The sequence below is a fragment of the Ptiloglossa arizonensis genome, chromosome 5 (assembly GCF_051014685.1).
Source record: "Ptiloglossa arizonensis isolate GNS036 chromosome 5, iyPtiAriz1_principal, whole genome shotgun sequence".
Lineage (NCBI taxonomy): Eukaryota > Metazoa > Arthropoda > Insecta > Hymenoptera > Colletidae > Ptiloglossa > Ptiloglossa arizonensis.
The window spans coordinates 16,175,007-16,202,938 of record NC_135052.1 but is presented as its reverse complement, the minus strand read 5'-3'; the positions used below and the strand labels follow the sequence as shown (position 1 = coordinate 16,202,938).

The following is a 27,932-nucleotide window of genomic DNA, read 5'->3' as shown; positions in this document are numbered from 1 at the left end:
TTTATCTTCTCCGAGCAGTAAAATAATCGTACATATCATTTGCTTGCTCCGACCGTATTCAGACCAATACGAAAACATTCCCTCGAAAAGTTACTGCAATTGTTGTATGCAGATTATACACGGGTTTATATTTTCGGGGATGTTTTTTACGCGTACCTGTGCTTCACAAACGCGTAGTCACGTTTGAAAACTATTTTTCGGGGAAAAATTAATAACAGAGAAGGTGTTTTCCAAACTTTTTGTTTTCCAAAATATTCCACGATTATCGAAAAAATGAATAATTCGATGAAAGGGATCCGGTGAAATTATGCAATCGTTTGGCACGCGAAACGATCAATTATTTTATTAACGATAATACCGTGGACAATTCAACTGTCTTTGTTAACGTATTCTTTATATTAGACAATTTTTTGTCGATCGCGAGCAAAGGTTTCGGAGAATGCTAAACGCGGTGAATACCGGCATGACTTTAATAAGCATTCACACTATTCTTGGGGTTCAATACCTCCATTGTTTGGTACAATGCGGAAGATTACGAATTTACATGACAACGGGCAGACTTGACGGTTTTTGGGTCGTGTTAAGGGTCGAGGTGACGACTCGGACGATTTTTATGTGAGCGAAGTTGTGAACCTAACCCGGACCTCGCATCGCATTTATTCTAATGCGCTTAATCCTTTCTTTCTTTCTACCAACACCACAGCTTTGGATAAAGAAGACGAATTAGAGCGAAAGTATTGTTCGTTTCTATATTAGTAATATCCTCAACAATCGATATCTAATTTCTGTCGATACTTTCGCGATAATTTAACTTTTCTTTCACTCGTGAATTAGTCGAGCTTTATCAACGAAACAAACGTAAATCATTTTGGTAATTTTCAAAGAATAAAGTAATCTACTTTTGTTTCCTATTGTATAATATATACATGTCTGACAAAGTGTTCCCTTTATCGAAGCAAATAAGGTGAATTTTGAAATTGAAGATTCCATTGACTTTAAATAAATGTATTTTAATTTTTCAGTAGCGTTTGTCATCTTAGAAAAACGTAACGCGAATTTGTTCTATTTTTATCTGTCGTTCGAGGCTCGATTACGGTTTGCATTAGTTAATATCATGAATTTTAAACTTTGGATAAATGTCATTGACATTCAGTAAATGTGTTTTATGTTTTCGTATAATGTCTCATCGAGTACCTAATAAACCGTAACGCGAAATTATTACGCTTTGCATTAGTTAATATTATAAATTTTAATCTTTAAATAAATGTCACTGACATCCAGCAAATATGTTTTATGTTTTCGTATAATGTTTCATCGAGTACTTAAAAAAAGTATAACGCGAAATGATTACGTTTGCATTAGTTAATATTATAAACTTTAATCTTTAAATAAATGTCACTGACATCCACAGTAAATGTGTTTTATGTTTCCGTATGTTTCATCGAGTATCTAAAAAAAAAAATGTAACGCGAAATGATTACGCTTGCATCAGTCAATATTATAAACTTTAATCTTGAAATAAATGTCAGTGACATCCACAGTAAATGTGTTTCACGTTTTCGTGTAATTTTTCACCGAGTATCTAAAAAGAAACGTAACGCGAAATTGCATTCGCTTCCGCGATTCGTTCTATTTGTCGTTCGTACGAGGCCCGATTATGGTTTGCATTAGTCACGCGCGACAGGTTAATCAGTCCAGCCCCGGCTAAATGACGACATTAACAAACCCACAAAGAGAGACGTTCCTTCTGTTCGCCGTGAGTATTTCCTTTCCAAACGAGCCTCGTGTACGAGCACGCCCTTGGCACGGGGCGCGGAAGATCCGCGATACGCTCATTTGCATGGAGGATGGGGCACGCTCGAGTGCCGCTGAAACGGTAGGGGAAGGGAAGGGAAAAAAACTTCTGGTCGCGCGACGTAATTCAAAACAAACTTATCGTGCGGGTTTCGAGTTTCGGTGGAGGAGCAAAAAAAAGAAGAGAAAAAAAACATGAGAGAAACGCAAGGGAGAACTCGAGGGTAGGCGGGGAACTAATTTGAGGTTAGACTAATTTTGCACGCAATAAAAAAAACTCGGTCGGGGCGACTGCAGCGAGCTCGTGGAGTAAAAAAAAAAAAAAACAAAAGGAGAAAAAAAAAAAGAACGCGGACGTGGCGCGTGGGGGCTCGAAGAAGTAATTGTATCGGATGTTTCTGCATATAGAGCTCCCGTGGACGTTCCTCGAAACGAATTGCAACGAACGATGGTTGTTTAATATCGGTAATAAAGTTTGCTTCTTCCGAGAATAGTGAACAAAATATTCTTCGGTGATTGTACGTTAAACTAAGTAAAGGGAATTATGTACAAATTGACGAAGATGTGAAATGTATACAAGAAGTATACATTATTATAGTTAGAATTAATCTCTTTGTTAAATCGTAATGCAAGAATAAAAATGTAATACGAAAGGTTGTTTTATAAATACGACGGTACGTGTTTAAGATATATGAATTCTTCTCTTATTCTTTCTTTCTCTTTCTTTTCTTCGTTAAATATTAATAAACGCGTTGGTTCTTCTTCTGTATTATTCACCTATTCTTGATTTTATATTCTTTCGGTTACCTGGGTCAAGGTTCAACATTCTACCACCGAGAATGATGCAAATTGTGGATCGAGTTGCTGTTTCCTCGAACTGTTCGTTTCTTTACTCGAATTAAAGTTTCATTTATTGGGTTGTTCGGAAAGTCGTTCCTCTTTTTTTTCTTTTGTGAAAATGAAACACAATTTTTTTTACAGTGTATAAACATTATTTTAAATTATATATTCTCCATTTTTGGAAAACGAAATCACTTTCCGAACAACCTAATATTTTCCAACACCCCCCTACATTCTGGCTCTCTTCTTTTTCTCGAAGCTCCCGTTTGGCGGGAAAATACGCAAACTTTTCGGTGTATTCGAATACACCGTTACTCGACAACGCACATTGGATGATAAATTGACAGTTGCAAAGTCGAGGGGAATTTTTCCAACTTTCCTCCATCGTTCACCAACCGAACGTTCTCGTTTGTTTTCGAGTTCTTCGCCGGGCACACGTTTCCGCGTGAAACGCACGACATTCCAACGAACAAAGTTAAAGCAACTAAACAGCGAAAGACCGCTTTACAGAAGGATATCCGATAAAGCTACGACACGTAACGTATCAGAACTGGCACGAACGCGTTCTCCAACTTTCTCTTTTACCGGCGCCGATTAAATAAACAATTGCGCTCACGCTCTGTAATTGCTCGTCGCGATTTTCCATCTTGCGAAATATATATGGAGCGTTCAGTCCTACGCAGCCTTTGAAACTTCGCGCGTTACGAACGGTCCACGAGTTTTCGAAGTCGAGTACGATCGTAACTCTCGCGAACGTTCGAAAATTATTGAAAATAATATCGCATCGGGAACGATCGCGAGCACCGATGGTACGATCGATTACGATTTGCAATGCGTTCATTGCTACGGATCGATGTATAAATCGTTGTTAAACTCGATAATACGTTAAAGTCGATCGAATAAAATTACCTCGTTAAACGGTCTCCTCGCGTATAATAAGAGATTATCGCACGATGTAAATGTCAAGTTTCGCGATCAATTTTAAAATATTGCTCAAAGTTGTCGTATCGTTGTTGCGCAATGCTCTCCTACGTTGACAAAGTTCTCCGTGCGCGAACGAAATATACAAGGAACAATTCGGTACAAGTACAATTTTCCAATCTCTTTCACTTCGAAAAAAAAAAATGGTATTTATCTCGTTATTTCGGTACGTCGTGAAAAGTGATTCGAGTCGAACGCAAACCTCGATATCGATACCACCGTCGAGTAACGACAATGTACGAACATAACACGCACGTGGACCCGTGACGTGTAATCCGTGCACCGGTCTCATTATCACCGGGTTTCAATTAGTTTATCCATAATGCGATAAAAGCACAGCGAATAGAAGCACGACGATCAAAATGCAAGCGAATTAAATATTATACATCCGAGCGCAGCTCTATCGTACACCACGTAGAAATTTTTAATATAATATTTATCATTGTTACTGACCTGTTGATGGCCAGGACGCGACTGAGGCTGGGAGAGAACCTGGCCTGCATGGTCTACTTGCACCGCTGAAACTATCACAAGCATTTGGTGTTTTATTCGGTCGTGATGGAGTTTCTTATTTTTTTTTTTTTTTCTTTCTTTTCTTTCTTTAAATTTTCTTTTTTTTCACACACGAAGCAATTCTCAGCGAAAAGAAAACGGGGGGTGGCAGCGAGGGTCGATCGTTTCGCGAGTGCTCGTAATTCGTCAAAGGGACTATCGACTCGAGACAAAAAAAAAAAAAAGAAAGAAAGAAGGAAAGAAACAAAAAATTAGTCTTTCTCGAAATTGCGCACGGAACGGGTCGCGATATATTTGTAATCTTCGAACCGATTTGGAGAAACTACAGAGCAGGCCAGACTCTCTCTTGCCTCGAATTCGACGCCTCCGTCGTCAACGTGTAGAATTCTTTTACAGCCGTTTCATTCCGCTCGACACGAAACTTAAGGTCGCACTTTCGGCGCACACTCGACGTTCCTTCCGACAATAAACATTGAACGCTGATCGTTCAAGTAGTACAGATCAATAATTCTACTCGTGGTTTTCATATTATGGTCGATTGTTGTTTCATTCTTGGCACGCAGGGTACAGTTTATTACGATCGCGGGGACTTTCGTGTTACGTGATTTATATGTATCTCGGTGGGTAAGAGAGTACGTAATAAACGCGTCGATAGCGCCACGTAGGTGTAGTTTGTTAAACATTTAGCAATTCTGGTGAAATTTATGCCGTGGTTCGGGACTCGATTGTTTTGTGTGTCGATACTGGCGTGTGTGTTTCGGTAACGCGACGTGTCGTTGTTATAAAATGCTCGTTTCGACAGTCTGTGTGAAAATTTTGACAGCCGTTTACTGAAAGGGAACGATACAAGAATCATCCTCGACTTTTAACGAAGAATGGTAAATTTTTCAAGGACGAGGTGTATAGAATTTAATAAAAAGTCCACGCACTTGTTCGAACAACGACGTTCATTGTTCTTTCGAGCTGATATTTTTCTTCAAGTATTAATTGCAACAAATTTGAATTTTTACCATTTCAAAAAGTACACTTGTTCGAATAACCACGTGCATCATTTTTTCGAGGTAATATTTTTCGTAATATACTAATGGCGGCAAATTTGAATTTTTGCGATTTCGAAACGTACACGTTGGCACAATACTGTCAAATAACACAATTCTGTATTATTCAACGCAAGTGTTATCAGTTACTGTAAATTTATATTCTTACGCACTTGTTCGAACAAATAGTGTTGAAAGATTTCCGAAAGAGAAATTCGGACGTTCAATTTGAATTTCGATTCGCGTATCGATTCGATTCACCTCCTTCGCGAAAGCAACGATCCCACGAAGGCGTTACTTTTCTTGTTGCAACTATCGCGAAACTTGGTCTCTCTATGAGCAAAGTGCTTCACCTTGCTTGAATGGCAACACTGTACTTAAGTATCGGCGTAAGGTAACGTAACCCGTAATTAACATGCAACGCAAAGTGCGCATATGAAATCGCTGGTCGATAAAGGATGTTAAGCGTAGTGTTCTACGCTTGTATCGTTTCGAGCAAAATCTGAACATTCAATGGGGTTTCGTCTTTCAGCTACTCGGGGGAATCATGCAATCCTGTCAATGTTTCCGTTATTGAAAAAGAAGTTTCGTAAGTACAAGTTGAAAATGGTCAGTGTCCAACGAAAGTGAGAACAAACCAAAAAATGATACGATTTTTCAAGGTAACGAAAAAGTGGAAAATTTTGTATTAAAAAATGTTTCAATTAATAAAGATTAAATCAACGCGTTAAATATTCTTTCCGTAAAATGATCGTAGCTAAAGATTACTTGCTACCAATTTATTCCGGATCGATATTCGGTGCTATTTTCTCGGTAATGTTATTCATGGTAGATTGAAAATTGGTCGATCATCCATACTTCTGTTGGAAAATTGCACCTGCGATCGTAATGCAAGTAATTTTCCTGGTATTTATTACACAAATTCGAGTGTCTAACGAGGCAATCTCGCGTGAATATTTATAATGTACACGGTGAGGACAAATTCACGGTAGATATAGGATAATTTCTTGTATAAAATTGATTCGAGAATGTAGAATAATATTTTCTAATAAAAGATTTCGTTGTCGAGAGAATTAAAATCTTGACTCGGCTAATGTTCGTTCGTCACTCGTTGGTTCTACTTGTCTCGATGTTTGTAAACATTAACCGTGATAGGATATCGTCTGCTATAACTTGTCCTAACTTAGAAGATACTAATATCGACGAAAAATAGATAACACCTTTCCATTATCAACGTTTACAACCATCGATGCAAGTAGAAACAATCGTTAAGAAACAGACGCATTAGCCAATTGAGAAAATTGATTTTCTCAAAAACGAACATCCGATAAGAAAAATCTTTTCTGCATTTTTTATTATTTTCGTGTCACGAGTTTATCTTCGCTCTAGGATCGAACTGTAGCCGCTAATAGAAGGTAGTAATATTTAATACTGTACTATTTGGGTGTCCCAGAAAATATCGCGCGTTTCAAAAATTGATGAAATTGTAACTCTTACGAAAAATAATTTCAACCATCGCGATCCACGGTTTCCTGCCATCGTTTCGAAAGCAATTCTTCTGCAATACCCTGCTGGTACTTTGAATGCAAAAAACAGCGCACGTTTGCGTCGTCATCGTTGTTGAATCATCTCCCGCTCCGAAAGTGCGCTGTTACTCGAGAAAGACGGTGGTCGAACGAAGGAAAGTCTCGACCAATTGTGCTTTTAATTGTACAATTACAATTCCGTTTCCAAAGATTCAATAATGGCAAAGTTTGCTTCGTGCGATTCGTTCTACAGATGAACGAAACGAACACCGAAGAGTAATCGATGTAAAAAAAAAGGGTAACGGTGCAACAACATCCAGACTTTATTTCGATAGAAATAAAAAAAAAAAAAAATAAAAAGCAAGTCGACCAAAGTTTACAATATTTTGAACAGTATTCTACTAAAAATAAACGAGAAGACGAAGACGTATAGTTAACAGTGCATCGACGCGCACACTTTACCCCAGTGGACGTTTTAAAAATAATAGGAAGCAAGTTGACCAAAGTTTACAATATTTTGAACAGTATTCTACTAAAAATAAACGAGAAGACGAAGACGTATAGTTAACAGTGCATCGACGCGCACACTTTACCCCAGTGGACGTTTTAAAAATAATAGGAAGCAAGTTGACCAAAGTTTACAATATTTTGAACAGTATTCTACTAAAAATAAACGAGAAGACGAAGACGTATAGTTACCAGTGCATCATCGCGCACACTTACTCCTTTAAAAATAATAGGAAGCAAGTTGCCCGAAATGTGCAATATTTTCTAGGTCGCTTTCAGTTACTTTCCACACGGTGTTCCAACGTAACAGAGACCCCCTAAAAACCAGCGACTCGATTCTCCAAATGTACGGAACGCGAGGATAGAATCCCGACACCTCTCGCAACGAGAATTCGCCGCGAGGATCGTCGAGCAGCGATCGCGTTCGATCCAAGGCCCGCGCGGTCCCCGCGATCCGCAGAACGAATCTAAAAGCAGTTTCATCAGCGTCGTTTCCGTAAATCATGCGAGCGAGGCATCCCTTTCACTTTTATTCCCCGAAGCGTGGAGAAAAAAAAAAGTCTCGAAAGAAAGGTAGAGCAAAAGAGACAGAGAAACAGAGAGAGAGAGAGTAAGAGAGAGAGAGAGAGAGAGAGAGAGAAACAGAGGGGAGGGGGGAAACGAAAAAAGTAAGGGGTCTAGAGGAGATCACGAAGCAGCAGGGTGATCCAGCGATGGAATTTAGTTAAACAGTCGTCGTCGTCGGGGACGACGACGAGGACGAGGACGTCGGTCGGTCGGTCCGGGTGCTTAATAAAAATCGAAGTCGTTCGTTGCTGCCCCCAACCCCTCTCACACGTTCTGTGGCCGAGAGGAGGCGAACCAAAGAGCCCCACGACAGTACCCTCGGTCTTCTGCGTCTGTGTTCCCTCTTGCACGGATTTCACCGTACGGGAGCGTGTGGTGGTCCCCGCGCGAACGTGTGTGTTCCTCCCCGTGGTCCCCGTTGGCCGTGTGTGGGTTCGCAAGCGTTTACAGCGGAGAACGCGAGCGAGCGAGCGAGCGAGCGAGCGAGCAAAGCCGAGCGAACAGAGCTGGCGAAGCGAGCAGCCAGGCAGCCGGGCAGGCAGGCAGGCGGGCGGGCAGGCAGGCAGCCGAGGCGTGCGCGCGCGCGCAACAGCGAACGCGAGCGAACGAGCGAGCGAGCGAGCGAGCGAACGAGCGCCCCTCGGCCACGAGTACGGTAGCGATACGTTTCTCCGACAAATAAATAAAACGAAACCGTAAGCGAGGGAATAAAATGTGATTTACAACGGTGGAAAGACAATGGCCGAGGCTCCGCACGATAATGTATGCGGATGGCGCGGACTGGTACCCGGGGATACTGACTTCTGATTGGTCGTGCCCCGACGACAGCGCTACAACGGAAAGCGATAAATAACTGCGAGCAGATAAAACCTTTCTTTCTGCCTTGGGCTTAGTCTGGCCACTCTCGCATCGGGCTTAGCACTCCAGGCTTCTTTTCCTTTCTCTCTCTTTCTGTGTGTCCTCCCCACCCACCCCCTCCTCGTTCGCTTCTCTTTCCTTTGCCCTCTCCCCGTCCACCCTCCTTTCTCGCTTTTCTCCTTCATCTCCCAGTTTCTCTCTCCCCCTCCCTCTCTCACCCTATCTCTCTTTCTCCTTTTCTTCTTTTCGCGTGGTCGTTGTCTCTCGTCGTCGCTTCCACCAAACGATTTCGAATCATAAGGGCCGGTTCGCACGAAACACGACAGCCGCCACTGCGTGATACGTGACGAGCTCTGCTCCCCTTCCCGTCTCTTACGTAGACCGCTACCACCGCTACTCACCCCTTCTCCGTTCTTCCCGGTGGTATCGCATTTTTGCGAGCTTTTCGACGCTCAAACTCCCTCCCCCACCCACACGTACACGTACACACGCTCCATTCGTCTCTTGTCTCGATCGGGGGACCCAGTTTCGCGGAAGGTTTCATTTTTGTCGCCGTCGATCGCGCGCTTTCCTTGCACTCCTCCAAAGGGAGGAGAGAGGGTTTTTCTTTTATTTTTATTTTTTTTCCATTTACTTTTATCTTATTTTTTCGTTTCTACATTTTTCTTTCTGAGAGATCGAGACACAGAGAGAAAGAGAGAGAGAGAGAAAGAGAGAAAGAGAGAGAGAGAGACGCCTCCAGGAGTGGCCTGGGCGATTTTAACGGAAGATCGAACATGCCTTGTCCTCCGTTGGCACGGCGCCGCTGTGCTTCTCCCTTATCGTTCGTAACGCTGTGACCGGTCGTAATCTCTACTGTAACACGGAGACACGGTTGCCGGCGCGCGATTTGGTAAAGAACGACGCCTACGAAGCGGATTTGCATCGCGGACTGTTATTTCGGAATCCGGGATACCGTGGGCCCTGGCTGTTATTCAACGGTTGTAACACCACGGCCGCGGGGACACGAGTCTATCGAAACTAGAGCGCGGGATTTTATGCGCGAGTGGCGCGCGTTAACGCGGAAAACGGATACGGGACGCGCGTCTGGATATATACTTCAGAGACTGACGGAAGAACCTCCGTGCTCGAGTCCGCGCGAGCGTGTACCTTTCGAGCGCGTTTGGATACAAAATTTCTTTTTTTTTTTTCGTACGGGAATACGAGTTTTGAGTCACTACTGGAACATAAATAAATAAATATACCGGGAACGAGATTTAGAAATTTTTTGAGAGCGAAAGAAAAGTATGTAAATAAATTAGCAACCTAAGAACGAACTCCAGAAGAATGAAAAGGAAGAACGATGTATAGTATATTGTGAGTATCTTGGTTATTGTATTTAGGTGACTTTGTTTGCTTGCAAGCCTTCTTTTATACTTTTGGATATTGTAACGGAACATTGTCGTTGTATCGCGAATTTAACAAGGGATGGAAACGTTTCCTTTTTCATTTCACGACCGAAACTTTTCGTAGCCTAGGTTCTCGTACAATTTGTTTCGGTCGTTTATTTTCAGAGGAATATATTGAATTTTTGTTCGAAAAATATTGCATTCGAAATTGCTGCTTCGCGTTCTATTACGATGACCGATAAGAGTCTCTGTATTATCGATTACTAGTCGAGTATAGGTAATCGATGTTACTCCGTAGATTTCACGTTCGCTCTAGTTGGGAACTCGATACCAGCTTCTATCCGTTGAAATTTATTTTAAACCGGTTACGCGAACAATTTAAACAAAATTTCACCGAAATTATTTCTGCGTCGCCTACGTATTACTTCGAATAATTTTTAACCGATAAAAAAAATTCCCCGTAGAATCTCGATTGATTCTTCGAATAATTTATCGGTTAAGAATGGAATTTTTCTTTCGTTTGTCGGATAGAAAAAAGCAAAAAGCCGTTCGCGTAACTCGCAACCCCGAGGAACTGAAACTCCCATTGGACAACAACCGTGCGACTCGTTAACAATAATACGCGCGTACGGCGATAACTAATTGTATCGCTAAAGGTAAAATACGTCACAACGATTCTTACCGCCCGTAATCTGATTAGATAACGTGCTTTTATTTTTACTTCAATCGATAAATATACTCGTCGCGTTCCACTTTTATTCCGAATACGGTACGTCGCGGAAACTTGGTGAATTAATAAAAGAAAAAAAAAGAAAAGAAAAAAAAAGGAAGAAAAGAAATACACGATTCTTGCGAAAACCGCAAGGGAAACCACGCGGCCCGTGGACAACGAAAAGAATTCTTTTTTTCCAACGAGTTTTCCTCTCTTTAACCCCGGGGTGGCGAAGACAATGGAAGGGAGACGGTACCAAGCCGATCGATCGTTTACCGCCTCGAGATGGTGACTGAAATTCAAGGGGAATTAACGAAGGAGGGGAGCCTTTACAGAAATATGATATTTTTCCCCCGCTAGCTTGTTAAAAAATATCCAATGACGAGGGCTGGACGCCCTCTCAAAATCGAAAGGTCTCCGGGAAGCGTCTAACTTCCCAGGGTTGCCGTGTCTCCGTTCCAGTGGTTCGTATCGGGTAATAATTCGCGTAAAAATCTGGCTAACCATCGTCGAGTCCCGTTGTCCCCGTGCACGTTGGAAACACCGACCGAATGAAATTCCCACGGGAGAAACACCGGGAACACCGATCGAATTTCTATTTCAATCCCGCGAATGACTTTTTCCCTGTCCGCGTGCACGAAGGGGGCACCAGCCCCGGAAACCGATAGCCAATTTTATGAATCTCCCGCCCGCGCCCACCCGATACGCCCCACTCCGCTACCACGACCCCCTGCCACGTTTGGCAACGTGTCGCGGACACGGACCCGATGCCAAAACATTTTCTTTTTCTATCGATACCGAACGGTAACCGGGCTAGCGTTTAATTAAAAATCGCGAGTCCGTTCGAAGTCCGTTCGCGCGGTTCGATGAAAAACACGGGAGACTCCGCATAGGACGGACCGGTGGAGGGGGAGCGGAGTGGGCGTGGCTGATTTCGAATATTTCGCACAAACGAGTCGAGGGAACGTGGCGCGGTGACGCGGGCTACGTTCGACGGAGGAGGAGGAGGAGGAAGAGGAGGAGGAGAAGGGGTGGCCGGTGGTGTGCGCGCAGGTGGTACAGAGATGCAATTATTTAAAACAGCAATCACGGAAATGAAAGAGCGGATTGAATAGAGACGTCCCTCCCCCACCACCACGGTGGCTCGAGGACGCGGAATATTCGACCAGCTTTCCCGGCTGGAAAAACTCTCTAAAGGCTTTTCTTCCGGGCCGACGAGCAGCAATGCGAACTCAAAAATCAAACGGAATCGGAGAGCTGCTCATTTTTTTTTTCTCTTTTTTTTCGCCGCCTCCCCTCCCCCTTCCCCCTTCTTTTTGCCTTCCTCCGACTACGCCCCCTCGTTCTCTCTGTTCCTTGTTTCCGAGGGCACCGAACACCCCTTCTCCTCCTCGCTACCTCCCCCACCCGTCTTTAATCCTCGCGTTTTATTTGCGCGCAAGCTCGGCCCGTGTTTGCACGCGAATGGCGGGCTCTCGTTTAATTTATTTATATTCCCGGTCCGCGGTGTGGCGCGGCGCGGGAAAATTGTTTGCCTTTTTTTCTCGGGGTCTCGTTACGCCGCGTACCATTAGCGCGCTACCTTTCCCGGAAGCATTGTGCGCGACTAACGCGCCGGAAAACGTAACACGCGGAAGAGAGAGATTTTTATTTGTTCGTTAGCGCGCGAAACCGGCTGTTTGATTTCTGGCGCCCGCGCGCTCTTATTTTATTTCGGTAGGGAGGAGACGGGACGCGGGTCGGCCAGCGTCGACCTTTTGTTGCGATTCGAAAGTTACGCTTCGGACGCCGTAAATGTAGAACCGTGACCCGTGCGCGATCATTTTTACAACTTTTACGTAATCGTGAGATTCTTTGTAATTCGGTTGTCCACGGGGAATTTTTCCCGATCGGGGTACCACCGAGCGCGGTGAATTCCGATTCGATGAGAAAATTCAAGTTGCTTTTATTCTTCCAGTTAGATATTTTCGAGATTGTTTCGATTAACACGGAATCTAACATTGAAGAGAATATTGTATAATATTAAATATAAAGAATGTTATTCAATATTGATAGAGAATTGTATATATTTTTTTATTTTGGTTGCAGTGTCCTTTTCGAAATTATAATCGTCTTTCGTTTGCAATCGGTTATGTTTCAAATAGGCGTGTAATAAATGATAATATTGATAATAATTACAAATCTACGTACAATAGGTTGCTCGTTAAATTTTGTGATTCGATAAATGGAGCTATTAGATTTATCATTTCATTTTTCTAAAGATGATACTACTGTTCGACGAACGTGTGTAAATTTTCATTCAGATCTGTCGACTCGTACCTATATTTACAATTGTTCAAACTTGGAGTGTCGTATTTTTTTACAATGGAAAAAAAAACGACAAAACGTATCGAGCAACCTAGTATAGTAATTTGGTCGTCAACTTGAATAAATCTATTTTCTAGTTAACTTTAATCTCGGTAATGCAACGTCAGCGACGTTTCGATATCGAAGGTGCGCGACGAAGATCGAGGGAGAATCGATCCTGTTCATTTTCCCTTGTGAAAAAGAAATGATAATTAAATTGCTCGTTCTTTTGTCGTATAAGCCGCGCGCGTAACAAGAGATCGCCCCGACCGATCTCCGTACGGCGCGTTCAACATTCCGGACAGTTTGACGCAAAATCATATTAAGTTTATTGTTGAAGTGTGATCGATGGCCGCCGCACGATTATACCGATTACGTCGACGATCCCTGTATTTGCACACGTACGACGGACACCCCTGAGCTCGAGCTTGAGAACAAGCCACCACCTTTCCCTCTCTAAATCCGCCCTCGGTGACTTCTACCGCCTTTCACCGGACCCTCTTGAAAACTGGCTGCCGGCTTTTGTGTTTGCCACATCGGCGAAAAAGCCACTTTTGCCCGTGTATTTGTTATTGACCCTGATGATTGATCATTTTGATTCGATAATAGCGCCCGATACTATCGACAAAGGGTAGGCGGAGACGGCCGATAAAGAGATTGCGATATTACGTGTGCTCTTCGAGAAATTAGCACGGGGAACGTTTCTACGGATTTGTTCTCGATAAACAGGATGTTGGAAGAAAAAGTCCTCGACTCAGAGAGTAAAAAATACTCGATCGAGTTGGATAGATAAATTTAATATAAAAGCGATTTTTTAAGAAATTGAAACATTGGAAAAATTAATTTCCAAAATCTCGTCGGATCCTAGATTAAGGTAGATCGTTGAAAAAGGAAAGTATTTTGAGGAAGTATGGAAACGAAATTGAAGTAAATTACTAAATTCGAGTCGGGTCGATCAATTCTACAAAATTGTAAATTTCACACAGTGCGACACAGATCGATACGTTTTCTATTCTTACTTTTACGAGAAGCGGTTCGAATAATTTAACAAATCACCCCACCATTGACACTGTACACAGTATCGTACCCTTTACTTATTTTTAGTTCGTAACTCAAGCTTCTTTCGTCGTTGCGGTACTACTAAACACCCTGCGAGTACCTCTCTTATCTTTCCTCTGGTCTTCTTCGCTCGCATTAAAATATTCAATTTACACTTTCCTCCCCGCATTGTTCCGCACACTGTCCTCTCTACAATCTCGTACAGACGATCTAAGCCGATCTCGAGGAACGATGGAAATATTTCTTCGAGTTCACCTGAATTAATCTTAATTCTTCCGGATATTTCGTATCGAGCACTTGTTCGCCAGTTCGTAAATAGAGTGTCCCTTCGGTCCTCTCGATCGGAAATTCCCGAAGCAGAAAAATCTCTTCGTGCTTCCCTCCTCGTGGTTAACAAACCGCGCAAGAAAAGCGGGCTGGCTAAGGTTTGCAGGAAAACCATCGTCTTTTCCTGGACGGCGAGTAGGGTGGTATCGAGACTTTAATATTCTTCGACAGACGCCTCAGCCCTCTTCTCGACCTGGGATTTTTCGTTCTGGCCGCGTATCCCTGTCCTTTGCTCGCGGTACGCTTCGAATTTTAATAACTCGGGGAATGCTCAGAATCCAATAATGTCGCCCGAGCGGCTTTCTTCGTACGAGTACGCGCGCTTTTTCTCCTCCGCGAGCCGCCAGATTCGTCCGCTTATGCGTCCTACACCCCCCTACGAACAGAAGAGCCAACCCCCTCTTCGTTTCACCCCGAACTCCTCGTCCAGACACACGTTCGCGAATTCTCGCTAGGATCTCCTCCACCTCTCGAGCCCTTACCTACCGCCACCCTCGCCCCGCATCTGGAAACCTGAAAATCTCATATTCTGGAATGACGAGGCGACTTCCACCCCTCGCCACGAGGGATATTCTTTCCAACATCGAAATGTTCGAGATCCTGGCGATGTACGCGGGTTGATTATGAATAAATTTCGATCCTCCGGTGACGTACCCGCGCGTCGAAATTTGAAGACGTAAAGCTTTCTTCTTCTCTAACGCTTCGTAGAAACGCTTTATTCCGATCGTCGAGTTTGCGGAATATTCCAGGTTATTGGAATATATATTTTTCATCGTAGCGGGCATTTTTCGTTCGTTCACTCGTACTGTGAAGTTCAAAGATTGGAATTTATAAATACACTTGTCATTTTGTGACTTCTTTGCTTTGGTTTCCCCCTTTTTGTACTTAGAAGTGTAAGCTTGCGAGAAGAATCTTCTCGATAAATTTTGAAACACCTACGCAAAACGGTGGTAAGTTGTTTCAAGTATGGCTCGATTTTCCGAATTTTGTCTCGAACATTGACCGTGAATTGTGAACGCTGAATGGAATCGGTAATTTTGAAAAACTTGTCCGCCGAGACACTCGACGCGAACAATTCACGGTAAACGAGTACCAAATTGTCGGGTTCGGTGGATCTCGCAGGAAGCGAATCGGTATTTCATCTTAAAAATATGCCAAGTATGCGTTTCTTTGCTCGTTTCCGATATACCGAGACGTAGTCATTACAGCGTGAAAAGAAAATTACGAGCAAATCGCTGTTTTTCTACGAGTTCGAACAATCGGCGGGACGAACGCCGCGTCCGAAAGAAACTTCCTTTCGCGCGACGATACTCCGCCGCCATATTTGTCACGGACAATGGCTGTGGGTACGGTGCCAAGCATTCCAAACTTAAACGCGAAACGGCTAAAATTCGAACGAAATTATCATCGACTTGGAACGTCCCTGATGCGTTTAAAAGTATCTTTTCATCTGCCAATGGCTGATAAACATCCACTGCAAGTATTTCACCGGTTATGGAACATCTGTAAAGTTGGGTTCTCGCTAGTGTCGTTCAGCGATAAAATCGTTCCTTGATTCAATCGACCAACGCTGAAATCTAACTGCACAGAGACAAATTTAACCAATTGATCGAGAGAAACAAAGACTAAAGAAATATATCGAATTTTGTTCAATCGACATCTTCTTTTATCTTTTGTTTCATTTCGTCGGATTTCTCGCTGTACAACGTTCACTTAGGACTTAACCTAAAAGTTTGAAACAACGGATAAAAGAAAGATGTTAAATTTTCTCATTTTAATAACAGTAGATTATTTTTTTAGCTAAAACTCAAAAAAAAATATAATTAAAAAAAGATGTCTAATTTCGTTCAATTTGGACACTCCTATAGATTACGCCCTGTTTCTTTTTTATCTTGCAACCTAAGGACCAACGCAAACGCGCCATTTTACCCGCTGCGATTACATATCCGTCTTTATTGTTTTCAATAGTTTCCAATTGGAAGAAAAAGAAGACACGCGCGCGGGAAAAATCCTACGGTGAAAAATCAGCCTTTAGGACCAAACACGCGCGATCTCCTTCGTCGAGACTCTGTCTTCGTTGTTTCCGATCGAAAGAACAACGAAAGAAACAAACGATCGTACGACGAAGACTCGCGCGTCTGCATCGTCCCTATAAGTGTCTCCGACTAACTATATCCGTGAATTTTACGCGAGACGAGATCACCCTAATTTTCGCGGCTCCCCCTACGAAGCTCGGTTCTCGATTTCTATTTCAACCCTATTCCGGATCTCGGGCGTCCGCGTCGCACGAACGGCGCCTTTCACGGCTGAAAATCAGCCCTTCGACGTAGGTGACAGCCAACCGGGATTTCGGGGCACCTGCACCCCCGAAGAATAGATTTCCACGGGGTGGTGAGAGGGTTGATGTCGCGCGACCGATAGAGTCGGTCCCGTCGACGTTTCCGAAAACGAGAATGGAGAATCGAGGATCGAGGAAGAAAAAGGAGGATTGTCGGGTCAAGGTGGTTGATGGCAGTTAGGTGGATGGCTGAGGGACGGAGTAGGGTGGACGGTGATGGGTGGGGTGGGGGGTGGGTCGGGTACCAGGGGCCGTGAGCTTCGAGGAATAAGGTAAGGATAATCGAAGCAATCGAACGACGCTGCTAGCCGGGCGACGAGGGCGTTGGGCCGCGAAATGAATTCCACCCTTCCACCGAAGGGAGGAGAAAGGAGCACCCACCCTCCGCACCGCGCCACACGGCGCACACTCGCGCCTCGTTCTATCGCGCGCGTGTACGTATGTATGCATGCACCGACACATCCCTCTCGGTTCAAGAAACGACGCCCGGGGCTGCCCGGAGACTGATAACGTCGCGCTGGAACGAAGATTTGTGAATACATTAGAGAAAATGCGCTGGGGTGGCCCCCGGTGGAAGTAAGAGGGCGGAAAGATGGACTCTGAGAGATGGGGCAGGGATCGGTACTCTACCTCCCCTCACCACCCCTAAGGAAAAGCGCTTTTGGATTCTTTTTCCGCTCCGAGTATTTATCTTACGATCGCGGAAGCTACGACTGCCGAGAAGTCAACGAACTAGGACTCGGTGTCCCTCGCACGAGCACGCGGTAACAGGGCCATCCGCGACGTTCGTTTTCCGTTTCAGAATGCGGAGAGTGTGGACGGGAGTGTGGGTGAGCTTCGGCTGACACCGATTGCGTATGCGAGAGTGCGCGCGAGCTCGAGCTATCGAGAGTTTGCGAACGTGTGCGCGAGATACGAGCGATATCGATCGTGTACACGAGGGTGAGTGAGCTTAAACGATCCCGATCGTGTGTTTGCGAGCTGGGTGAGCTCAAATGATAATGATGGCGTGTTTGTAAATGTGTGGATGAGCTCGAGCGATGCCGATTGTGTGTTTGCGAGTTGCACGAGCTCAAATGATAACGATTGCGTGTTTGTAAATGTGTATGCGAGCTCGAGCGATGCCGATTGTGTGTTTGTGAATGTTTGATTGAGTTTCAGGTGATATCGATTGTGTATATGAGGGTGTGCGCGAGCTCAAGTGATGTAACTAATCATAGACTGAGAAAGAAAATCGATAGTTGCAATATAATGTTTTTATTTTTATTTAGAGTATTTAAAGAATCAATCCTAGTAAAAGTATCTAGTATAGTATACGTTTCCCTCGATTTCGATTTCGTTTGGAAAGGACAATATCCAACCAATTCCACTAAGAACTAAAAATTCAAACCGTCATCGGTCCAAGACCACCGAAAAATTAAATTCTATATATTTATTTAAAATTTCATAACATCTAAGACAACTCGAAACCCAAGCACACATATACGCGTCAGCGTCCCCCGAGTCCCACTTTGCCGAACATCGGCGAACTTATCGAACCGTTCCCGACTGTAGTCAATCTCTCCTCACCAGATACAATCGAAGTAAAGTTCAGCACCGTGTGGAATTAAAATATAATCTCCCATCGCGCGAATCCCGCGCGATTCGTCGAGGAAAGAATTCGATCGGTTGGTTTCGGAGACACTCGAGTAGCTCGAGTTACGCCGCCGCCGTCGAATAAATCTCGACGATTCCTATTGCGAATCGATTTGCAATCATTTAAAAACCTTGTTAGCTCCTCTCCTAGCCGGTGTCCCGTCCCGTCCCGTTTCTACAAGAACACCTAATTCTCGACTCGACAAAGCGATCGGTTCGATCTAAATTGCCCCCGTTTACTTTCGCTTTCCGAAGCGGTCCTCCTGGCTCGGGCCTCTCAAAGGGCACCGTGTTTCGCGACAGTGACAAAAAGAGTCGTCGGTATTACGAAGGTGGAGACATCGTTTCCGTCCTCGATCCCCGTCGTTTCTCATCTCCGTCATTTCTTTTCGCCTCCGCCGGGGTTTCTCGCTCGCTTACTCTCCCGGCGAGAGACTGATGGCGGTTTATATTACGCGGATTCATATTACCACCAATTAAACTCCTATACCACCTCGAGTCCGTGGTGTTCATACTTTATACCGGAGGATATGGGACGTTGGTACCTGGTGCACGGTTCTCCTACATGCTCGTCTTTAACATTCTCTAACGGGTGTGCCGAACGCGCTGCCTCAGATCCGCGCGGAGCCGAGATCGTTCGATGGTGTTAACCGTGAAACCGAGACGGGAGAAATTATAATCGAATAATACACGACACGTAAAAATTCTTATTCTTAAGAACGCTCCGTTTTGATCAATTTAGAATTATTGCTCGATATTATTCGGATAAACTTCGATTACTTCGATATTGATAGAGCTTCCTTTCGTTTCATCGAAAGGTGATTACATTTCGTTGCTCGAAATTTATTATTCGGTACTTTGAAACTGGTACGTATTTTCGTACTAGAAAAATTATAATTGCCTGTCGTAGTTCGAACAAGCTCGTTCGAAACTTTCTCAATTTTGTCGGTCCTGTTCTACGAATAATCAAACGAAGAATCTGAGGACAATGAATACATACACGAAAGAAATCACACACCGATACGTACAATTTTTCCAAACTTCTATAATACACCACTTGTACAGTTTTCATAAATGCATAATTATTGTATTTTATAGTCTCCTCGGATATTTAGACACTTGCACCGATCCAAAAATATTTCACGTTTCGTTCCAACGAAACTTTATCAAGTTCACTCTTTTATACGTATACATTTCTCCTCCTTTGCCTCTAATATTTCATTCAGATTCAATATTCAGAATCTAGTCGAAAACTATTTAGTCAAGATCGCGTTACAACGATAAATAAGTTCTACATTTATAGCCTCTATCTTGAATTCGAATAGGAAAGATTCGGTAATATCGATAAGACAAAACGTCCAAGTTTCGAAGCGAAATTTTGAACAGTTTCGACGTTACGAAATTCCAAATGTGCTCCGATTCTCCATCGTCCAGACTGGAACATCCCCCCTAATTCATCACGGGCAGTCCTTCGCGATACTCTTCGCGGTCTCGATACGCGTCTCGTGCGTCGCTTCCAGTTCATTATCGCGGCTGGATGGAATGTTTGCTCCTTCGCAAATTACACAGCGACCTTTGCGTGCAACGATCCCTCTTGTGAAAACTCCCTGGGCGAGATGACTCGCAATTATAGGTAAAAGTCACGCGGACAAAACGGGCCGAGCTCGAGGAGCGAAGCTACGGGGGATCGATAATGATTTCGGTCTGTTTCCTACATCGTTAGCATTCGCGAGGCGATGAACAATCATAGAGGATCGTAGGTGCGTATGTTACGCGATTAAATTAACCGAACGACCGAGCTCGAAGCGAAGCGTTCGGTGAAACGATCGAGTACCAAGATACGCGAGGTTTTTAGGATGTTACGGAAACTTGTTTCGTTCCACGATCGATGTAAAAGTTTGCGTAATTTATGTGCTTGTCAGGTACGATGGAAAATGGTATTCTATTTTAATTTTCTTTTTTTTTTTTGGAAGTGGTAAATCGAAAAATATAAACATGTGTATTATGTTACAATTGTCTTCTTATTTACGGCGTTTATCGTTGGCGATTGGTGCAAATGTTCATTAAGAAATGGAAATACTCAACGACTAATTCTTCGATTCGAGAATTTCGATAAAATCTTAAGAAAATGGACAAAGTTCAATTCTTGCGACCGATATTTAATTACACCAAACATTCCATTCAATTTCAAGCGAGTGAAAATAGTATAAATTTTCTACAAATCACTTTCTACTATATTTCCATCCACGAGTGTATTTAATAATTTATTATTCAAGTGTGTACATATATTGTGTCTTAATTATCTTCTTCCTCGTGACGCTCTTATTGGCGATCGGAGAAATATGTTACGAAACATTGTGGATACCTAGTTCTTTAAAAGTGTCGATAAAATCTGAAGGAAACGTAGAAAATTCTACTACCGGTAAAATGAAATTTTCTCGACTACCCGAAAAAAAATTCCAGATTCCAAGCGATTGAAAATTGCCTAAAAAATTCCCAACGATCGATCTCTACCGTATTTCCAACCGCGAGTATATTAACTCCCTGGGTGATCGTTTAAAAAATTCTCGACCGAAGATTTCCAAGGCGTTTCGCATTTTCCGGACACCCGTTGTGCAAGGATGCGAGGATACCACCGCGCGAGAGGAGACATTAATATTAAACGTCCCCACCCGAGCCGCACGAAGATCGCCGATAAGATTTTTATAGTGCGACCAGGTGGCGGTGGACTCGCGCATTGCCAAATCGCGTTAAGGTTCTCCACCTCGGGAGATTTTGCATTTCGCGTTTCTCGGTTCCTCGATCTCTATCCACCGAGTCGAGTGGACACCGGTGGAATCGGATTTTTGCGCGGTTTCGCGTTCAAAAATCGGTGTCCCGTGGAACCCCTTTGGCCCGCGGGCAGAAGACTATCGAGAGGATTAGAGAGAAAGAGAGAGAGAGATAGAGGAGAAAAAATGCTCCCAGCAAATCGTTCGTCTAAAATTAGCAGGTTGAACAATAGAGCCGGAGTACTAGAGAAGCCATCAATTTTCTAGACTCTACAACGGTACCGGAGCCAGCCAGCTCTCGTACCCCGATTCCCAGAACTCATTTCAATCCGGGAGGATAATTCTACGCCGAAGACATTCCGACGGTCAGTGAGTCCTTCCACGTCACCGGGCAGAGATTCTTAAAATAAATCTCCCGGCTGCTGCCAACTTCCCGAAACTTATTCGACGAAATGAATAACGTCCGCCTCGGAAACCTTGAGCTGGATAAAGTTCGGGGCACAAAGGAGGGGGAAGACGCAGTTTTGTTTAAATCCAAGGGGGGGGGGAGATGTTTTTCGCTTTCTTCGTTCACCAGTTTCTCGACGAGCGAGTGGACAGCTGGTGAATATTGCTTTTGACTTTAATCGAGGGAATTTGGAAACCGAAGGAACGAAGAAGAGTCGAGTTTGGGGTTTCTTGCTACTTTGTTCGTTAGTTTTTTTTAGTCGGGCGAGTGAATATTTGATAAGTGTTAGTTTTGACTTTTATCGAGGGAATTTGGAAAACGAGAGAACGAATGAAGTCGAGTTTGGGGTTTTTTTTTGATACTTCGTTCGTTAGTTTTGCGAGTCAGACGAGAGAATATTTGATAAATGTTAGTTTTGACTTTTATCGAGGGAATTTGAAAAACGAGAGAACGAATGAAGTCGAGTTTGGGGTTTCTTTTAGATACTTCGTTCGTCAGTTTTTCGAGTCGGGCGAATGAATATTTGATAAGTGTTAGTTTTGACTCTAATCGAGGGAATTTGGGAAGCAGAAAATTGAAGAACGATCGAGTAATTTGATGGTTTTCGATGGGCGAGTAGATATTTGAATAATTAAAAGATTTTCTTCGTTCGCCAATTTCGCGATGGACAAAGAGCCATTCGGTAAATGTTACGTTGAACAGTAATCGAGGGAATTCGAAGAACAATCGAGTAAGTGGAAGCTACAGGATGCTTCGGTGTCCGAAACAAAGACGTTTCGATAACCGAGGTATACTCCCGCACGAGTACGTTAATATTTGACACGAAATACCCCGGAGCGTAGCAATTTTACAATTCTCCTTTGTCAACGAAACGGGAAAACTTTCAAACACTAATTACACTCCCAAGGACTCGGCGAGAAAGTTAACGAGAACGAGATAATTCTACGACGTTAAATTCAATCGAACCGGGAATATTCGAGCAATACGGTATACTTCGATCGGAAAGGAAATTTAACGAAGTACGCAAAGTCATTACAAAACCGAAGACTGTAATTTATTACGGGCAGCTGTATCGCGCGACCGTTCACGTTACACAGCTTTCGTACCGTAACAACCATCGATGATACAAAGATGCGGGAATTGTTAGAAAGTACCTCGTTGTTGAAAATCGACCGGAGAAGTTTCGCGATTTCGCGAACACGACGTAAATATACCCTCGATCGTTCGTTCGTTCGAGTTTGGAAAAATCACGAAAATGTACGGCCTCGAACGTAAGCGAACATTCCGCGAAACGGCACGATTGACGAACTAACGAAACGACGTTGCTCTCGGAGACGAGTCGAACACCGTGTCGTTCTCACGGAAAAAAAAAAAGAATAACCGGGAAGAAAATTTAAAATTGCTCGGCGGAATCAAAGCGGACGGTCACTTTGAATAATCCTCGCGATTCAATCGTGCCTATCCGAACGACCGTGAGGATCATACCACTTAGGAAGCATACGGAGGAACCTATCGGCCGAGACGCGAGAATTCAGCGTAGATTAGCCCGAAGCTTCTTCGGGATTGAAAGTTCACTGGCATTGGGATTATCGTGAGGGCAACGATACGTGCGAATCACGTCGCGAGTCACGGCCCCTTTCGTGACCGGTGCTCGTGAATGCCGATGGGCGTATTCGTGTATACGTCCGAAAGGAAGAATCGATCTTGAAAAGATCGAACGACGATGTGTCCGTACGGAGGCAGTGGTAGCGAGGTTCCCTCTCTTATTGATTAACAGACTGTTACGGTTGTTTTCGTTTCGACCATCGATCCCAGGATTCAGCGAAACGGGGCGACGATCGTCTAGGAAAATTTCATCGCGCGAGTGCAGCTAACCGAGGGTTCGCGACGCCAACGAGGGATACGTTCGAAGTGAAGCCATCGACGAGTGCACGCACTCTTACCGAACGCGACGAGTGACACGAGATACGGTTCAACGATTGCTCGCGTGTGGATCCGATGGAAGGAACGCGTCCATCGGGGAATTTCTAGCGGGATTAATAGTCGCCTTCCTTTGGTGGCCCGTAGAAAAATATTCGATATTAACGAACCGGTGAATAACTCTAGACAGAGAACCGTATTTTCCGATTTTCTCCAATTGGAAATTTTAGTTTTTATTTCGCCAGTGAAATTTTATTTAAACAACACTTTGGACTATAGTCCTTTAGAAATTGGTTTACTTCTAAATAAATTTTTATCGGAAAATATATGAAAATATAATAGTAAGAGTAACAGTAATAGTAATAGTTCACTGGTTTCGATTCAATTTCAACAGTTCCCATTTTCACCACCAGGTGGATATTAACGCTAGAACTAACGATAGAATTAGGTATATTTACGTATATTATGTTAACGTCTTTTGAAAATATACTACGAAATTTTAAATAAATTTCTTCGTAAAAGCAGTCGATACCAGTCATTTTGACTGGTTGGTAAATCCAGTGTTAGTGAGATTCAGGATCTCCATAAAGATACTTTCTATCTAGTAATCGTACAAATTGTCATTTTTTAGTTAAATCGATATATTAGTTTTTGAGGAAATATTGACTTTTCCACGTTTCTGTGGCAATATTTATTCATATTTCTCAAGATACGTTCACGATTCGATAGGTTATAATTTCGATAAAAGCACTCGGGATCCGGCTCGTTTAAAATTGCACGACTTTGCGAATTACGGAGATTTGAATGCAACACAAATTCGCCTCTCGAGGTGTCCCAAGCGTGTGCACGGTAGACGAGAGTGAGAAACAATGAGAACAGTTCTAGACAATGTTGGATATCTAAGGTTAGTGTTTAACTTGGGTTAGGTTTCGGTTCGAGGTTAAGTTTCCCTAACCATAGTTCAGCTACGCGTGATTTCTTACGCACTTATTGCCTTGTTCGTTTGCATGTCACGTATCTGTACTCTTTCTTGGGCAATGCAAATATGAAATGGTTGAAAGTAAATTCTAGACAATGTTGGACATCAAGGTTAAGATTTGACTTGGATCGAGTTTCAGTTTGAGGTTAAGTTTCCCTAACCTTACTTTAGCTGCTTTACTTACAAACTTACCAAAGTCTAACTTTCATTTGTTTGTACATCTGTACCCGTTTCTCGCGCGACGAAACTATAAAACATTTAAAAACGAATAAATATTCTCTCGGTTTGAACGAGTTTCGGTTCGAGAAATGTCGATGGTAACGTACCGTGGTTAACGTAACAGCGGAAACGCGAAAACGGGAGTCGTTGAAGGATTCCCAACGAAAACGTTATTATCGTGAAATAACGAGACTCGGTTTTATTATTCACGTATCGTTCACGCCCCTTTCAATCGCGTCCGAGGCAATTGAAGGACAACGGTAAGCTCCGAGTCCGACGATGGGACGGGAAAGTGTAACGTGATTCAGAACTTTTACGGGCCCCTCTTTGAATGCAACGTCGCGCAAGTTCGTGCGCGAGTGGTTTAAGCAGACGGTAACAGGGATTGCCGAAGGCGGGACCGTAACATTGTAATCATCTCGGTGAGCGTAAAAGTCAGCCGTTCGAGCGGACTTTGAAATTTCGAATCACGTCGCGGCAGAAGGTAGTCGTGTGTTCGCGATTCGAGTGGTCAATTGTTCACGTAACACCGTGTTAGGAAAAGGCCGACGTAATTTCTCCGAGTAATTTGAATGCCGCCGTCTCGAACCGAACGCTATCGCCGTTACTTCGAATTTAATTGATCCGTAGAAACGCGAGATTAATTCCCGACACGGGTGGGGGGGAATATTTATTTCGCGGACAGTGAGTTATTAGAGACGAATGAAAGTGAACGTAACGATCGTCGTATTTTCTTATTAATTGTCGAGACGTTCGTTCGGCGTACAGTTGATACCAAAATTAACGACGAATCGATTTAAGAAATTTACACGCGTTTGTTAAGTTTCGCTGTTACTTCGAAACGGGAGATATCGTTTCGCTATCGGTTGGAAAACAAACGTTTATAATACTTTACGGTGTCTACTTTCAATTTTGCGGTTTCTCGACTCGACGATCTTTAATTAATATTTCCTCGGTGTAAACACCGCCCTCGACGACCGATTATTTGCACGATGCGATTCATCGATAGGCAAACCCATTAATTTATCCACCGCTTCGATTCCCCCCTCCGCGGGTTTTCAGCCCTCCTCGAAAAGTCTCGTCCACCGCGGTAACTTTTACTTCGTTCGGTAAGTTTCTCCGACGGCTAACTCGACTACAGCGTGTTTAGCTTTCGGGGGACTCCGGTGGAGATAAATAAGGAGAAGTCACGGTGAGAAAAAGAGAAGGAGCGCGAAGGAGGCGGAGGAGGTGGCTGAGGAGGAGGTAAGAGGCGCGAGAGGGACAACGAACAAGTGGACGAGCAAGAAAGAGAGCAAGCGTAAAGCAGGCAAGTGCCCCTTTTGTAGCCGTTGGGTGATAATTTTTAATCAGTGCATCGTAGGTCCACCGTGAACGAACCCGCTCCTTTGTGCTCCTTTCGCGGGGAACCGAGCAGGGAAAGGTATTGACCGAGACCAAGGGCTCTCCGAAGCGGAAGGACAAAAGTTTCGGGATAATTGGAAGAGACCAGACGTTCTGGAACCAAGAATGCGTAATCCTGTAACGCTGATTTTCTACAGAATTCGGCGCAATCTTTGTAACCTTCGAAACAACGATCACCTTTCTTTTTTTTATTATCGCGAGAATAATCGGTATTCGAGCAACAAAAATCTTTCGAAAGAAAAGGGAAAATTTAAAGAATAGAGGACGTGTAGAGGAATGTTTTTGTGATTACAAAGAACGAATGGAAGATTTGTAACCTTCGAAACAACGATCACCTTTCTTTTTTTTATTATCGCGAGAATAATCGGTATTCGAGCAACAAAAACCTTTCGAAAGTAAAGGGAAAATTTAAAGAATGAAATATGCGTAGAGGAATGTTTTAGTGATTATAAAGAACGAATGGAAGATTTGTAACCTTCGAAACAACGATCACCTTTTTTTATTACCACGAGAATAATCGGTATTCGAGTGACAAATATCTTTCGAAAGTAGGAGGAAAATTTAAAGAATAGAAGATGCGAAGAGAACTATTTTACTGATTATAAAGAACGAATAAATAAGAACAATTGAAAATGAAAGATTTATACTAAATTTCTTCCAAAATCTTAAGTAGACGATTAAAACTATTTGAAGGATAAGTGAAAGTACAATGTTACCCGAAAGAGAACAGGTTAGGTTAATAGGCTGAACTTTTCAAGTGAAAGACAAGTGCTTTCTTTCGTTAAATATTTAGGATCTATGTTGGGTAAACAGTTTGCCAAGCGATGAGATCTAATTTAAACATTAAATGAAATCCCATTGTATCGATGCCAATGAAAGAAAGTACTTTTGTGCATTTTTTCCTTTTACGTAATTCTGTTTTTATCTTCGGGGCATCGCGCGTGGTTGGAATTTTTTCGTCAAAATTTACTCACTGTTAACGAAAGTTTATTTTTGTTGTACCATTATTCGTCGTAAGGCAAACACGTCTTCTATTCACAGTCATACACGCTTGTTCGTCGCCGAGAGGATCTGTTCGTTTACATACATTTGAAAAAAATATTTTTATAATCATCGGTCCTTGTTACCTCGAGACAAATAAATAAGAACGATTGAAAACGAGATAGACCAACATCAAGTGGAGTCAATAGCAATAAAATACGCGCGAAGGAGCATCTAGGACAGAGAAACAGAATAATCTGTTAACGAACATTCAAATTTATAAATATTTAAACATATCCTCGTGAAACTATTATCGTTGAATCGACGAGATTCTCCCGATGAAAATGAGCCCAAACACGACCTTACTCCGTCCACTTTTGATTATACCGTAACTCAAAATTTTGAAAAAGGTAACTCGAAATAACGTACAATTAAAAACAGTCCAAACGAGGTCGTGTTCGGAGTCATTTTAATCGGAGAAATCTCGCCAATTCGTTGGTAACATTCCCAACGATACGTACTCACAAATATAGCAAATTTAAAAAGATTTGTAACAAACTCGTCCATACTGCAAAATATGAGTAAAGATCCTCGATACGAAAAATCGATTCGAAAACGTTACAAAATATTCGAACAAACTATCAATTGTGAAACCGACAGTAACAGAATACTCCGTTACTTCTAAGCGGGGAACGTACAAACGAGGTTTCGCGTTCTTTCTCTTCGAACTCACGAAATTCTCTCCGAAGCTCTGTTTCTCTCCCGCTTGGTCTCCTCTCACT

At 43.0% G+C, this 27,932-nt stretch overlaps 1 protein-coding gene across 3 annotated transcripts in view; it reads right to left on the bottom strand.

The window, feature by feature from the left end:
• Zfh2 (Zn finger homeodomain 2) overlaps window positions 1-27,932 on the bottom strand; it is a 162,879-nt gene that overhangs the window by 36,181 nt on the left and 98,766 nt on the right. The window contains exon 5 of one of the 3 annotated variants that reach the window (XM_076312453.1): window positions 4,069-4,139. The exons of the other annotated variants lie outside the window; for them this stretch is intronic. Coding sequence (XP_076168568.1) covers window positions 4,069-4,139 — 71 coding nt within the window. The remainder of the gene's footprint in view (window positions 1-4,068; window positions 4,140-27,932) is intronic. 3 annotated transcript variants of the gene reach the window in all.